General features: G+C 45.8%; 2 protein-coding genes across 5 annotated transcripts in view; both read left to right on the forward strand.

The window, feature by feature from the left end:
- The first annotated feature begins 1159 nt into the window (after nt 1-1159).
- Nucleotides 1160-12401, forward strand: epc2 (enhancer of polycomb homolog 2 (Drosophila)). Of its 4 annotated transcripts, none has more exons than XM_064326682.1 (14): nt 1160-1661; nt 4076-4235; nt 4651-4796; nt 5351-5557; nt 5699-5847; nt 6738-6867; nt 7052-7240; nt 7431-7520; nt 7911-8062; nt 8590-8930; nt 9751-9881; nt 10414-10567; nt 11038-11314; nt 11882-12401. In XM_064326682.1, exons 1-14 carry the CDS (start codon nt 1509-1511, stop codon nt 11952-11954), a joined length of 2352 nt encoding a protein of 783 aa, XP_064182752.1. In that variant the 5' UTR covers nt 1160-1508; the 3' UTR covers nt 11955-12401. The 4 variants fall into 4 exon arrangements, with proteins under 4 accessions (XP_064182752.1, XP_064182753.1, XP_064182754.1 ...); XM_064326683.1 differs by having other exon boundaries at nt 1161-1661; nt 10411-10567; nt 11038-11361; XM_064326684.1 differs by having other exon boundaries at nt 1161-1661; nt 10411-10567; nt 11038-11353.
- A 2451-nt stretch (nt 12402-14852) lies between these two features.
- The window catches only part of kif5c (kinesin family member 5C), a 35829-nt gene continuing 34984 nt past the window's right edge, over nt 14853-15697 (forward strand). Inside the window, exon 1 of the mRNA XM_064326685.1 lies at nt 14853-15382. Coding sequence (XP_064182755.1) covers nt 15257-15382 — 126 coding nt within the window. The 5' untranslated portion in view covers nt 14853-15256. The remainder of the gene's footprint in view (nt 15383-15697) is intronic.

The raw sequence follows: 15697 nt of genomic DNA on the forward strand, positions 1-15697 counted from the left end.
TGTTTTAAGGCATGTATCAGATATCTTGGCTGTCTTGTTTTTAAATTGTCACATGTTCAAAGATCAAAGGAAATCGTTACCACATTTAAATCTCATAAGTTCTACTTTGAGATTGCCTTCAACCCAGTCAATGAACCTAATGAATTTCAGTATTGTATATTATTTACAAAAGTGGGCTTTTTTTGCCATGCATTTAATTGAGAATGCTTGTTATTAATACTCTGAATCATTTAATGAGCTGTGTGACCTAAACTATATCAGGCTGGAAGGATTAGGTGAATAATTTAGCAGGACTAAAATCATTCCAGAAATGGCATGAATTCAAACAGGGTCATACTGTCCTGCAAGCACAAACATATTTTCCAGAAACTGTTGGGTAGACAGATGTTGTCCAGGGAACCGTGCCAATTCTCTGAGTGTATCACTGAATACACTTTCTGAAATGCAGTCTAGTTTCTGAAGAGGGCAGAGGACAGTCATTATTATCCCATCTACTCTGACAAAGATTGAGGCCAAGGAATTATAACTAGAATGTCTCTTCAGAAACTCATGGGACATCAGAAACTTAACCATAGATTGCTGATAATCTTACAACCAAAACTGTACATGAAATCTGAAAGCTTAATTTGCAATTTGAACCCAGACGTATATAAATATTATGGCACATTTGAAATGTATATACACTGCAGTTTATATGATGTTACTCATTACAGATAGCATAATTATTGTTTCTTTTATATACAACCATACACACACGAAAAGTTAAGGCAGGTGCTCCTAGTAGGCTAAAAAAAAAATCCAAACAAGCAATGCACTTGTTTAGTTCCTAATAAGAATAGCATTTGGAATGTAAATAAAGTATGAAAGTCTGAATATGACATAGTTCAACAACTGGAATTTCAAATAATCGTTCTAAAAGAGTATGTGCACATTTTTTTATATGCTATGATTTGTACAAACAGCTTCTTAATTAAATAAGATAGCGTATATTGTATTTTCATGTTGAGGAACGAACGAACATCACTTTTCTTTTTCGATTATGATCATCCAGTAGAAGACAGTTGTTCACTTAGTGGCACGAAGGTGCGAGTCGGATATTGCTGGCATGTTAATATGGTACTTGTGCGTCTGCTTTGCATGTTACGTATGATTCGTAGCTCGCTAAGCACTTCTGTTGCATGTTGTATGAGCTGCGCGCGCAGCGCCACGGCCCATGTTCTTCGGGTGTCTCGCGTTGGCTGTCGGGATCACTTTGCCGCTGTGTGGAAATGTCCGCCATGTTTTCCATGGCGCAGGGAGCAGATCGGCCGAGAGAAAATAGGTTTTAAAACCAGCAAAACTCGATAAGAAATGGCTTCTTGTACTGGATTCCGTGCCAATGGGAGCCCATGAGTCAGACCGTGGTGGAAATATTCGGGTGCCCTGTGGCTTTGGACCGAGTTTTTGACTGAATTCTGGCAGGATAAATGTTTCCTCCACATCTTGTGTTATTGTGATAGGCGAAAACAATGAGTAAACTATCGTTCCGGGCGCGAGCGCTAGACGCCGCCAAACCTCTCCCCGTATACCGCGATAAAGACCTTCCGGACCTTAACGACTGCGTCTCCATCAACCGAGCTGTCCCGCAAATGCCAACGGGGATGGAGAAAGAAGAAGAGTCGGTAAGAAAACGTTTTTGACACGGTAATTGTTATTAATTTGAGAGTAAAGCTGGGTGTTCGTATTCTCTACGTACTTACGGAAAAATACTAACGTTGTTTGGTGTTGTGCGTACAATAGGCCGTGCATTGTACGTAGTCTGCGTAAGAAATCGGGATGTGAGTCCGCAATTTTTACACTAATGGCGTATTCAAAGCATTTCGCGTAGAATGGCTGCTTTTGATAGAAATAGAGCGTTTGTAAGTATGCGCAGCTGTCTTCGTGAATCCCAGCCGAGTCACTTTTGGGCTTCGTCGGTTTTTGTGACTCATCCATCTTTGTTCCGAGGTAGCGTAGTTTACGCAAGGAAGTCAGCAAGTCAGGTTTAGAAGAGAAGTTGGCTTTGCGTAGTGCTACGTTCATTAATAAATTGGAAGCATTTTACGTAGATTAGCGTGCTAGCTAACGGGCTAAATCCCGCCATTAATCACGTGGCATCAGCGTTAACGCTGTTAATTTGTCATTGCTTTACACAATGGAAAGAAACATAACGTTACTCCGATTACGAATTATTTGGCTTGTGTTTAGCTAGCTAGGTAGCTACAGAAATCTTTTGGCTAGTTACTAGCTAGAGATGCTGCAGCTCGCCCATTCATTCACAATGTTCCATCCTCGTGACATCATTTTGTTGTGACGCAACTGGCCCTCCATCTACGTTAGTGTGTGTGGAGAAACACCAAGTCCTTGGTTTTACAAATAAACCCATCACTTGCCCTTGGGAATGAAGCACGTTAGCTGGAATTTAAATTGCAGTTATTACTAGCTGGTTTCAGAATCTTTGTAGTTTTGTAGCACTAGCTTGAAAAGCTAAGGTATATTTGCTTTTAAGGCTTAGAATCGCTTTGAAATGCCCCAGAATTCAAAGTCAGTCTTCTAGAACTATATTAAGCTATTACTGATTTCTACATCAACTTTATAATGTTCAGTTAAGAATATTCTAATCACGTTTTTGTGATCTTACACCTTAGCGGTTTTAAGTCGTACTTGAAGATGATTGCCCAGGTAATCCAATGATGCCTTGCTTGATTTTTCACTCACCCATTTATTTAATGTGAATTGCAGTAACTTTAGCTTATATGTGTTTAGACTATTATCTTTACAGGTAGAGGTATCCTTGTCAGGCTTACTGAGACTTAATTATTTGACTTGAGGCTCTCCTTTTTTGTCAGGTTCCTTGTGACAATCACAGGTTTCAATCTGTCATGTTTGCTGTTCCCACAAGTCAACACAAAGATAAATAGTAATTATACTTCAACAGGGTATGCCCAAATTGTTTGCAAACGAGGACTACTCATACGAAATAAGTCCCTTGGTGAATTGGCTGGGTCTTCACGAGTGCATCATTGTTGAAATTTGGGTACTTAATTTGTGGCAAAAATACAGTTTTAACCCTTCTGATGTAGTCGCCTGTACGCGGATAATTTTGACCCTCAATCGCTCCATTGTGGAGAAAGAAGTTTCCCTCTGCTTATGATGTGGATCACCCTCTTCCTTTTAAGAAAACGTTTGCGATGTGCAGCCCATTCTGACGCTCGGGGGAAGGACCCAGCACTGCCTTTCATCACCCTGGTTTCAGCCCTGACTGATCCACACAGCCTAAAACAACTTCAGTAGGAGCGTGACACTCAAAACACCCCCGTACAAGCACTTCTGCTGATCTCGGATCAGCGCGTGGGACAGCTGGGCTGATCAAAGAGGCAGGAGACCGCAGACGAGGTTAAGCAGGCCTAAGAGACCCCTCTTGATGACGATCAATAGTTTTACCTTGATCATTTTGAGTATAGGCTGCGTGTAGAACGTGGGCTTAAAGGGGGATCAGTGCCGAGCCGCATTCACACTGAGTGTGCGTTTATCCAATCTGCAGTAATAGAGAGTCTGTAAACTCTTTGAAGCTTTCAGTTGATGCAAAATTTCTGGTTAATATGCATCTTATTTGAAAAGGCACGTATCTTGTTTTGGATGCCCCGAGCATGTGCCATGTAAATGACCTTTACTTTTATACTTCCTCCAGGTTTAATTTTGTGGCAGGACAGACGTATTTCCTTTGTAAGGACTTTATGGAGGTTTGGCCCACATCGCTGTCACGCATTCAGTCACATAGGAAGTTCTGGCATTAAAGTGATGAAAGTTAAACATTTTACCGCAGTGGGTAGGCATCTGAGTTTCATTTTGCATCTTTCCAACTCAAACCGCACATGCAGTGGTGGCGGAACATTTGCACGCCCCCTGCATTTTCTGCTGCGCGTTTCATCGTTGGCGCGGTGAAAGGCCGCCCTCAGCGGCGGGACCCAACGGAAGGCCTCCCGGTCACAGGTGACCTTTGCCACGGTGCGTTTGGTAAGCGGCCCCCTCTCTCCCCCCACCCCCTGTGTCGCAGGAGCACCACTTGCAGAGGGCCATTTCGGCGCAGCAGGTGTTCCGGGAGAAGAAGGACAGCATGGTCATCCCGGTGCCGGAGGCCGAGAGCAACATCACCTACTACGACCGTCTGTACAAAGGGGAGTGCCATGTTCCCAAGCAGCTCATCCACATCCAGCGTGAGTGGCCCTCCGACCAGGGGTCAGGGACCCGCGTGCCTGCCTCCCTCTCATGCGCGCTCTGATGTTTTAAAGTACAGGAGTGAAATGCACAGGCACTCTTGTCCATTTCTGCACGGCTGTTAATCACAGATGCAGATGCTGCGGGTTTTAGTATCATCGTTTTTTGGGGTTTTTTTGCCTTGGGGTCTTTAAAGCACTGACACACGCTGAGCCGAGCGGTTAGCCACACGCATTTGGTTCAGTCACATATAAAGATTAGTTCAGCACGTTTGCTGAACGGCTGGTTGCTGATGTTTATTTGCCCAGCGGGATAAGCCCTGCTGTAATAAACAGAAAATTGCGCTCGCTTAAGGTTTTTTTTTTTTTTGCCTGTACGATGACACCGAGAGCCTTATCATGTTTGTCCCCCCAGCGTTCAGCCTGGACAACGAGCAGCCCGACTACGACATGGACTCCGAAGACGAAACCCTTCTCAACAGGCTGAACAGGAAGATGGAGATTAAACCGTTCCAGTTTGAAGTCATGGTCGACAGGCTAGAAAAAGCCAGTGCCAACCAGGTATCCCTTTCTGTCACACCTTTACTCAACATTACGTTCACTCAGCAGACACTCTCATCATGAGTGACTTAGGAAAGTGGAGAATGTCAGCGTTAGTCTCAGGAATACAACATGTGATGTCACCAAATAGGCACGGCACAGAAGGCCCATGTATAATCAATTATGGTGCAGTTACTTGTAAAAACCAGCAATTTGTATTGAAAACAAAAGTAAATACCATTAATCTATATTTACTCAACTATGCCTATAATGCTGTTATCCTAAATATTTTATGATTTGGTGTTCCATGGATGTGCAGGTGTCTTATTGCACTTTGCTGTTTGTTTAAATCTGGAACCATCAATGTGCTTTTTGGCACGTGGTGTGTAATTTGCTGATTTTCGAAGAGAATAATCTCTATTTGTCATCTCCCTCTACCCACTCCCTCCTTCTTTCCCCCGTCTTCTCTTTTCTTCCTCTCTCCCCTTCTTTCCCTCCTGCCCTCTCTTCCCTCCAAACTTCCTCCCTTCTTTTGACTTCTCCCTCCCTCTTCCGTTCTCTCTTCTCCTCTCCAGCTCGTCACTCTGCAAGAAGCCAAACTGCTGCTGAACGAGGATGACTGCCTCCTGAAGTCGGTCTACGACTACTGGGTGAGGAAGAGGAAGAACTGCCGGGGGCCTTCTCTCATCCCGCTCATCAAACAGGAGAACCGGGACGGCTCCACCAACAACGACCCCTACGTGGCGTTCCGCCGGCGGACCGAGAAGATGCAGACCAGGAAGGTGAGGGAGGGGCTCGCGTATTCGGGCAGGGCAGAAGCTGTGGGATGTGGTTATTCCCTTATCTTCAGCTGCTTTTAAGATTGACTGAAAGACTCCCAACCCCACCCCCTTTTTTTTTACCCCCTTTAACCTCATTGGCAGAACCGTAAGAACGACGAGGCATCCTATGAGAAGATGCTGAAGCTGAGGAGGGAGTTCAGCACGGCCGTCACTATCCTGGAGATGATCAAAAGAAGAGAGAAGTCCAAACGAGAGCTGCTTCATCTGACCTTGGAAGTGGTGGAGAAAAGGTCAGAGAACACCTGATACACCCTTCTATAATAATCTAACTGTGATTTTATCCATGTGTAAGGCCATCATTTTTACCCATGTATTAGGCCCTGGTTTTTTCCCCTTGTTCAATGCCCTGATTTTAGCTATGTACAAGGTCTTGATTTCACCCTTGTAGAAAGCCCTGATCTTACACACGCATAATTCCCTGGCACTGCCCACATAACCACGCACTGGGTTTTGGTGATTCTTCGGTATGTTTTCAATGTAAGCGACTTATTGGCTAGAAACTGCAGATACCTGGAAACACTGTGACTGTCCAGCACTGGAGCTATATACTCATAGCTCACCGTATGATCAGCCCTTTTCTATCGATCTTGTTCATTGTTGGGTACCTTATCGATGTTTTTATTTTCTGTATGCACAGTCTTTATTGCCCTTATGCTTCTTTGTATTTTAGTTTGCTTTCTGTGAACACTGCTTATCATTGTGAATTGATTTTAACCTTGGTGAGCGACCTTGGGCTCTAGAAAGGTGTTGTATAAATAACATGTATTATTATTATTACTACCCCTTAACAGGGTTATGAATCACCCTGTTTTTGTCCAGTCATGCCGTGTTGCTCAGATCCTTGCAGTGATGTGTTTCAGTGCTGAGGGACACCTGTATTAGTAAGCTGCGAGTGGGGAGGGCTTGTTTCCCTGGCTAATTTATAGCCTTTGTCACCCGACAGCTAATTTTCAGCCGTGCCGCTAAAGTGATTGGCGTGTGCGTGCGTGTGCGTGCGTGTGCGTGCGTGTGTGTGTGTGTGTGTGTGTGTGTGCGTGTGCTTGTGTAATTTTTCAGTGCATTTGTTTACTCTCCTTTTAGTGTGTTCAGACTTTTACTCGTTTATCCTTAATTTCGTCAGGTATCAGATTGGCGACTTTGGAGGGGAGATTCTCAACCAGCTGGCCATTCCTCGGACAGAGAAGTCCATTTACACCTCGCCAATATGTCTGCCGAATGGAAATCGCCACAAAATAGAGAATAAAACAAAGGTAAAGGCAGACATTTTTAACACGGGCATTAGCTCGCCAGCTTTTGTAGTAGAAGCAGGGACCCTCTAGAGCTTCAGGTCCTGGCTTGACTCAGTGGCTGAGTCTCTCTTGTGAAGGCAGGCTGTCTGAACGGTCAGTTCCCCTCCTTGTCTGTTCTCACGCTGGACCGTGCGCTTTCTCTCAGCGTCCGCATCACATCGCGGTCAAGGACGAGCTGCCCTTCGACTTCGTCCGGCCCAAGAAGAAGTACCAGAAGAAGACCAAGCTGGACGTGCTGCGGCAGCAGTGTCACCCCGTCCACCGGGCCGCCATCAGCAAGCGGGACATCAAGCAGTACGACTTCCACAGCTCCGGGGAGGAGGACTACCCTCAGGTGAGGCCCGCAGAGTCGCCTGCGCTGCCTCGGCGGATAACGGCCTGTGATTGGTTTGATGCCAGGTGTCTCCACGCGTTACGGTTTACCTTGCTGACAGGCTTTTCATGTCATTCGCATCCCAAAGGCCCCCTGTCCCATTTCCACAGATCAAACATTTGAGTGTGTGTGTGTGTTTCCCTCCTAACAGATCCAGTCCCCGGCCTCAGAACCCGATGAGGAGAACGATCCGGACGGGTTGTTTGGCTTCAGGAGGAAAGCTGGGTGTCAGTACTATGCTGTAAGTAAAGCTGTCTTTCCCTTTTTTTGAAGATCCGGCTCAACAAATGGCTAAAGAGTGACGAAATTGATGAAATACCATTACAGACATTAACCTCTATTAAACAGACATGCTTATTAAAGAACTACTAGGGTAAGCGGAGGATTGTAGTGTTCATTCTTGCCTTTGTCGCTTTGAATGAGGTCCTGAATCTGAATTGTAGATGTCCATCTGTAAAATGTGTAAAACACAGGCCAGAGTAACTTGGCTTTTGCAGGTTGGAAATCTTACTTTGAGATGATGCTGCATAAGATTTTTAAGGAGAGAAATGGAGGAGGGCAGCAGAGTTAATGGCATAGGTGCTAAAGATTGTACTGGTTCTATTCCCCCCGCCCCCTCCCCCCCCGACAGCCTTGTGAGGACCGCAGCGGCTCCCCCCTGTGGGAGCGCCCCCCGGAGGTGGCGGGGCAGCGGGAGCTGCGGCTCAGACACTGCCTCACCGCGCTGTCCGTCCCCCGCCGCTGCGTGGGCCTCGCCCGCCGCAGGGTGGGCAGAGGCGGCCGGTACGTACCCCAAACCCCCCCTCCCCGCACCCCACGTGGAGCCTGAACTTCCCTGCCCTGTATGGAGCCCTGACCTCACCTCCTGCGGCTCTGCGTTTAAATGCCGTTGTGTTTTTAGCTTCTCGTCGATCCTCCTGTGTGTGTTTGTGTTGTGTGCTCTGATTGCGTGTGTGTTGTGTGTGTGTGTGTGTGTGTGTGTGTGTGTGTGTGTGTGTGTGTGTGTGTGTGTGTGCGCGTGCTCTGTGTGTGTGGGTGTTGTCTGTGTTTGTGTTGTGCGTGTGTGTGTGTGTGTGGTGTGCGTGTGTGTTGCTGCAGCCTGTGTGCACTTTGCTGCAGCCTGTGCTATTGATTCCGCAGAGTGCAGACGAGCAAATTAAATCAGGAATGGGAAATTCTGCAGTTTGTGATGTCTGGGAAGGTGTAGAATCCAGTAAGAGAGCTCGCACAGCACTTTTCCGTCTCCAAATGGTTCCGCTCCTCACGGAACTCGCTCGTGCCCCCCCCCCCCCCCCCTTGTGTGTCTCCAGGGTGATTTTGGACCGGGCGTCGTCCGAGCACGACCGCGTCCTGAAGCGGCTGGACCCGGACGTGTTCGCCTCCGCCGGGGACGGCTCGGACCCGGCCGCGCGGCCCGCAGCCTCCGGCCCGCTCCCCGCCGCCAAGGCCGGCTCCCTGGCCGAGATCCTGGAGAACATCCGGACGTGCCGCTGGCGCTGCTTCAGGCCGCGGCCCCGCCCAGCCCGGGACGCCGGCGACGACCACGACGCCGCCGACGGGGGCGCGGGGAGGAGAGCGGCGGCGGCTCCGAGCGACCGGCTCACGGACACTTCCGCGGCCGCGCCCAGCGCTCCCAAGAACCCGCCTCCAGGTCCGCCCGTCTTTCCTTACTTCTTGTTCTTCACTTCCTGTACGTCCTGCCTCGCTACGAGGGTTCTTCAGACCACCGTTGTGCTGCAGGGACGTTCATTTGCAGCCTATTAACAAGCATATTAACAGTCTAATGAATATCAGCTGGCTGTTTGTACTAAGCAGATGGCGTGTTTTGCGGGCTGTCGTCCGTTGATTGCAGTACACCGCGTCTGAACGTCTCTGTAGAGGTGCATTAATGTGGCACATATGCACAGCGCTCTCATGAATTAAATAGTAGTGAGATGTAGCGACAGCGTGATTTACCGTCTCATTATCTGCCGAAGAGATCAGCAATGTCAACAGCAAAGTCGTATGTTAATGCTCAGCGTTCATTTCTGCCGTAAATATGACTGGACTGGGAGGTTTTCTCTGAGCGCTTAGTCTCGTAAACATGGAATCCCTTTTATCTGGGCTGGAAGACAGGGCAACTTGCGGAGTTTGTGTTTGTCAAAAAATGGTTGTTACAGTTTGAGAGAAATTAAACTGAGAGTTTTTGGAATGTTGGGTAATTTAAAGGTATCCTAGAATGCAAATGGAAGGCGATTGTGTCTCTATCTCTGGCTTTAAAATTGACTGATTGTAACATACCAGAGGGACAAGGTTGTACCTATCCAGCAGATCCCACTGCCTTGAGACTTTGTATTTAAGATCATTTTTTGCCCAATTTCCAACATTGAAAGCCGCTGTTAAGTGGCAACTGGACAGGAAGCGAAGCGGACGCTGCCTGCCGTCTCCCTCACTCGGCTGACCTCTGAACTCTGCGGTTTCCCCGGTTGCAGGCGGCATCACTGAGGAGCAGTACCACACTCACCAGCAGCAGCTGGCTCAGATGCAGAAGCAGCAGCTGGCCCAGCTGCGACACAAGCCGCTGTCCCAGCATGCCTCTCCGCCAGTGCGTCTCAACGCGCAGGTACCTGCCCTCACACTGACCTCCAGAGGCCTGCAAAAAAATGAGGTTGTTTATTTGGATCCCCAATAGCTGCACATACAGTACCTGCTCTTCAACTTGGCCTGCTGTGTCCCCTTGTGCTAATTTGTGTAATCCGGTACACAAGACTGAAGTGAGCTGCTACAAACATTAATCCTCAAAGAATGGCACAGTATGAATGTTTTTTCTCTCATGTCCGTTCAATTTTATGGCTGTTTTTTTTTTCTTTGCGTTCTTAATTACTGACAGAAAATGCATAGTTTTTTCTCTGTTGTAAATCCACCCATTTGAAAAACCATGAGACTGAATTGTCCTTGAAGAATACTACTATGTAATTTAGCATACTTTATTGAAGTTAATATAGTTATACTTAAAGTATGCTGAAGTATACTGGCCAGTGTGCGGTTTTATCTCCACTGAAACCCCTGGGCTCATTACTGAAACCGTGGATGTTTAAAAGCCCGTGGCCTTGCGGTTCCGTGACCTCTGACCCTCGCCGCTTCCCGTCCAGCAGGTGCCGGGCCCGTCGGGCCGAGCGTCGAAAACCCTGGACTCGGCCAGCGCCCACTTCGCCGCCTCGGCCGTGATCAGCGCCTCCGCGCCGGGGGCCCCCGAGGCCGGCAGGGATCCCCGAACCCACGGGGTCAACGGCGTCCTCCAGGCTTCAGGTGCGCACTGATTCGGCTGGCTCTGAAGCCCAGGCTGCTTCACGGCCACATTCAGGTCTTCAGTGTAGACCGTTAGAACAGAGGCTGGGACGTTTTACGCTCAGTTTGGATGATATGTATATGCCAGCAGTCCCTCTTTTGGTGGTAAGTTGAGCACTTCCCAGTTTAAGCGATTGTTCCCAGCCTTGGTGAAAAGTGGAACCTGTAAAGGGCGTTGTGCTGAGACATTGTTGCAGTGGTTGGAAAGTGGAAATGGCTGTAAAATGAGACTGTTTAAATGAAAATGAAATGAGTCTTTTTTGTTCTCATGATAGATCCATTTTTATATAATAAAGAAGACTGCCACACACCATGGAGTTTAACTTATCTGAATGTCATGTTGTCCTGTGCTCTTCTTTAAATTGTTAAAGGTTCATTAAGGTGTTGAGTGCTGCAGCCTGCTAAGAGTCTGGGTCCATTTCCTCTTGCAGGGACCTCCAAACCGCCCCACTCCACCAGCAGCACCGCTTCGCCCCCCTCGGCCCCGGCGCAGCTGCTCCGGGCCGGCTCGGCCCCCGGCGCCCCCCTGTCCCTGCCGGGCGGGGCGCACCTGAGCAACGTCAGCGCCGTGTCCCCCGTCAACCTGCCCCTGGTGGGCCGGGCCTCGGCCCCCTCGCCGTCCGCCTTAAAGCTGGCCACCGTCGCCGCCACCGCCCTGGAGCGGCCCCCCAAAGTCACGCCCGCCAGCGGCATCGGCGGCATGGCCAGGTCCGCCCCGCGGCCGCAGCCCGTCTGAGGGCCAGCCGGGTGTGTGGGTGCGTGCGTGCGCGCGTGTGTGTAACGTGTGTGTGTCCGTGTGTGTTTTTATCACGTCAGGTGCACTGCAGTTCCAGGTGATTTTAATTCTCAGTGGAAGAGGTTTATCAGTGCTTATCATTAACACTTTAGTGTTAATTCTTGGCAATCCCTCGTCAAGCGAGTTGCAGATTTCTTTTCAAGCTTTATGACTCAGCCAACCCTGGCTTCGAACCTTGGTTTTTGACATGAAATTTATCCAGGTGTGTTTGATGTTAAATTTGATGTGCGCATGAAGGGAAGGTTGTTTTGAGGCCTTAACCCTTAGTTTACCGCAGCCTCTGCTTTCCCGAAGGTGGGTTTACCATCCACAAGCTAATTTTGAAGTGTGACCTCCAAAGCAAGGGTCTACTATGTATTTTTTGGAATGCTTTAGACATGTCTGCCAAATTGCACTGTACTGAAGCGTTATGATGGAATTGTTTACCTGTGTAAAACAAGCAGAAGGTTTTACTGATTTTTATCGCTCCTCTTTCGCAGAGAGAACCACGAGCGCGAGAGGCTGGCTCTGAACGGAATGTCGGACACCACAGTCGCCATGGAGGTCACATAGCCGTCAGCGCTCACATGACGCATGACAGAACCACTCCACTGACCCTGAATGAACTCAGACTTCCACATCCTCTGTGTCTTTGCTCATTTTTACATGGACCTATATTCAACTGCAGCATATCAAAAATATTAAGAAAATTTGTCTATATATAAATATATAAATATATAAATGTACATTTTTGTAAAATTGGGGATATCACTACCTTGTAAAATAGTATATTTGTATCATTAGTATGTTATTTCTGTTACTTGAATTCTAGATATTTTGTCATCATGCTTTTGCACTTGAAAATGCAACCGACAGAGGAGGAAACATTAGGTGCAGCGATTCTGTTTGGGGGGATCAAGAGAATGGGTCCTGCCTCACTTGTTTTAACTATTTATTTTGCAATGTTTACATTTTGTATCTTGTACAAATAAATCAAATTTTGTGTCTACAAAACATGGAGATCGCCAGAGTTAACGTAGAGTTCTTGTACTTTTTTATTTTAATGGCAAAGTAACTTTTGCCTGGTTCATTTGTTTCATAAATTGAATAGATATTAGTGCATTTTTCCATTGAGAGAAGTATTTGTATTGCTTTCAAAGGGTTAATGGAGGAGGAGTGGCTTTTTAATGTTTTAAAATTGTCATTTTGTTCCAGTGTCAATGCATCAACAGTTCCTAAATGATTGTGAACATGTGTAAATGGAGAGAAAATGTTAAAACGCATAGGAACTATTAAGATTTTTTTATTTAAAAAGAATGCACATGTATGCATCTTACATTTTCGTTCTCCAAGTGTAAAAGAGGAAAATAATCGTCATACATTTGCCTTTTTTATACATAACAGGGGTTACGTGAATGCATATTACACCGGTATGGATCGATATATCTGTTGTGTAATCTTGCAGGTTATTGGAAACTTGTCAGAGCATCGCCCGAGTTGGGGTAATGCATCAAGGCTAGTCTCTTGTATTTTTATTTTATTTTTTTTTTCTGGTGGCCACCAGCCAAGTAACAGCTAAGGAAACGTGTCTGAGGATCAGTGTTGGGCCTCCTGTAGTATAGTTAAATTGGTGTAGTGAATTCCTGTACAAACAGTAGAAACATATTTAGATAGTATTAGTTGATGCACTGCTTCAGACAGATGTTTCCCCCTGTTGCTTGTACTTGGAGTATTTATGAAGAAAATCATGCAGGGAAATAAAACTAGTACATATCAGGAGAATGCAGCGATGGCGTCTTCTTTCCTCATGGAAACAACCTTTTCATGTCACTTAAAACCAAAGTTGTCAGTCTGTAGGACTCCATTGCTTTCATTTACCGGTAGTGATTGTCACGTCGCCATTAGAATGTTCAGTTAAGATATGTGATACGTGTTTTATGGTGTATGACTTCTGTTGCAGATGCAAAATATTTCACCACCCAAAATTCTACTTCCTAAAACAGGAGGCAACAATACCAGCATGCAGTATAACGCAAGGGGATTTGACCTTTCAGGGCTTTTGTCTTAAATTATTTGGGAAGGTGGTCTGTTGATGTGGATCTTTTCCAAAGCTTTTTCTTGGTGTTTTGCTCCTAATTGGGTAACACTGCATTTTTTATTGAAGCTGTAAGGGTTATCGGTGATCAGACTTTGGTTTCCAGATCAATTATAGCATCCCTACCAGCAGGTGGCACTCTTGCTTTCTTTTAACCCACTGGGAGATCTCTCGGTTCTTTTAATGTAGGGTTTCAAATGTACTTCAGGAGAAATTGAGAAATGTACGGTTGTTTCTCACAATATATTGTCTAGGGGGACTAAAATCCCATAAAACAGCGGTAACCAACCCTGTTCCTGGAGATTTACTGTCCTGTTGGTTTTCATTTCAACCCTAATTTGGCACACCTAATTCTGCTAATTTGCAGCTCAATTATCTCTAGCTGTTGAATGAAGTGTGCTTTGTTATGGTTGGAGTGAAAACCTACAGGGACGGTAGATCTCCCAGGACAGGGTTGGCTACCACTGCCATAAAACAAGTAGTGAACAGTATCTTGAACAATACCACATTTGTGAGAGCCCTCTTGTCACTCAAAATAGAGGAATTGACTGCACCTTCAATTAAACCACTAAAGCAGCTTTGAATCGCAGCAGGTCCATATGAATTATCACTTGAATATTGTGTGGTCCAAAATGAACAACTCCTATCCAACAAAGATATGTCCCTCCCCATTTGCACCAGGCCAGTGTCCTGATTACAAGATGATGCCTTGCAGGGGGGAATTCCATGTACCAAATTAGTGTAGCATACAGTTGTAACTACTGCACAGTACTACACACATAAATGCTTCTTTGAGTTGGTCATTGTCAGGTGAGCATGAAAAATACAGATTCAAATGCAGACAGCATTTTTTTTGGTGGTGGTCTAGTGTCTCACTTGTGTCAATACTGTATCACAGCCTAATAACCTAATTCATACCCCTGGGAAAAGGTTTGGATCTCTCACGACTTAAATGTACTTTTGTATGTTTTTTTGTCCATAGGCATGACCCGGAAAATAGTTTCTGTCACAACCGGAGAAACCAGTCTTGACTATTGGTTTCATCATTGGTTATATAGGCATATATATGTCAGCTATGAAAGAAAAATAATAAATTGGAACCTTTTAAGTAAATATTTCATGTATAAAACAGCAAATTTAAAGCTGATCTATTGAAAAACTGTTTCCCAAATCCTCTGAAAAATTGTACCTGTTTGGCAACATAACTGACATGCTCCTAGAATGTAGTAATAGTTGTTATTATTATTATTATTATTATTATTGTTATTACACAAACTACGAGCCCCACAATCCATTGCTTGTCTCGCGCCATTGAATGAGATGTGCGAGCGAGTGATGTAGGCTAAAGCAACAAGATCAGCCCCCCCGCAGGGGAATTCTAGGTAGAAACGACAGGAGGAGAGCGAAAGGTTCGTGTTTGATGGTGATGCAGGATGGCGAATCCGGTTGGAGGATGCATTTTTTAACCTGGAGCATTCGTCTTTTCTATAAATTAAATGACATTTACATGACCGTCTTGGCGTTCTGAAACAAATTAGTCTTTTCACGACAGTTAAATTCAATTATCCTGGAATTGTAGGTTAAAATACGTGGACCTGGGGAAATACGCGAGTGGACCAATCTCGATCGCTGCTAATTGCGATGCTCGGCTGCTGTTGATATCCAAGTGACAATGGTGTGCTGCGGCTGTCGGGTTTTTCTTTAACGATCTGGTGATATAATACCTGCTTCTGAACTGGTTGTGAAAGTTTAACTGATCATTTTGCCAGTCCAGATTGAGATGGCTGATGCATCTGAGTGCGGCGTAAAAGTAATGTGCCGTTTTAGGCCATTGAATGAATCAGAAATTACAAGAGGAGACCAATACATCCCTAAATTCAGGAATGATGACACGGTGGTCATAACGGTAGGTTCACCTGTGGTGTTTGACCTCTATTATAAACAAAGCATGAACAAGTCTTGCGAAACAGTTTTGTTTGTTAACAAAACTCTTGAGCATTTGCTGCATAAAAGAAAAAGATCTGACCTGATTATCGTTTAACAGTTATAGTCTATCTCAAAAGGACCAAACGTTACGCCAGCGGAAACCAACGGACGTAGCCTAGTACATTTAGATTGTAGGTTAACGTATAGGCTTCATCTGCATCGCGCTTAATTATTTGGCATAAGCGCATGCAAAGTTTTACATAAGGAGGTTAGTCTTTACTGTGGCTAAATTAAT

Source organism: Anguilla rostrata, chromosome 3 (assembly GCF_018555375.3).
Source record: "Anguilla rostrata isolate EN2019 chromosome 3, ASM1855537v3, whole genome shotgun sequence".
NCBI lineage: Eukaryota > Metazoa > Chordata > Actinopteri > Anguilliformes > Anguillidae > Anguilla > Anguilla rostrata.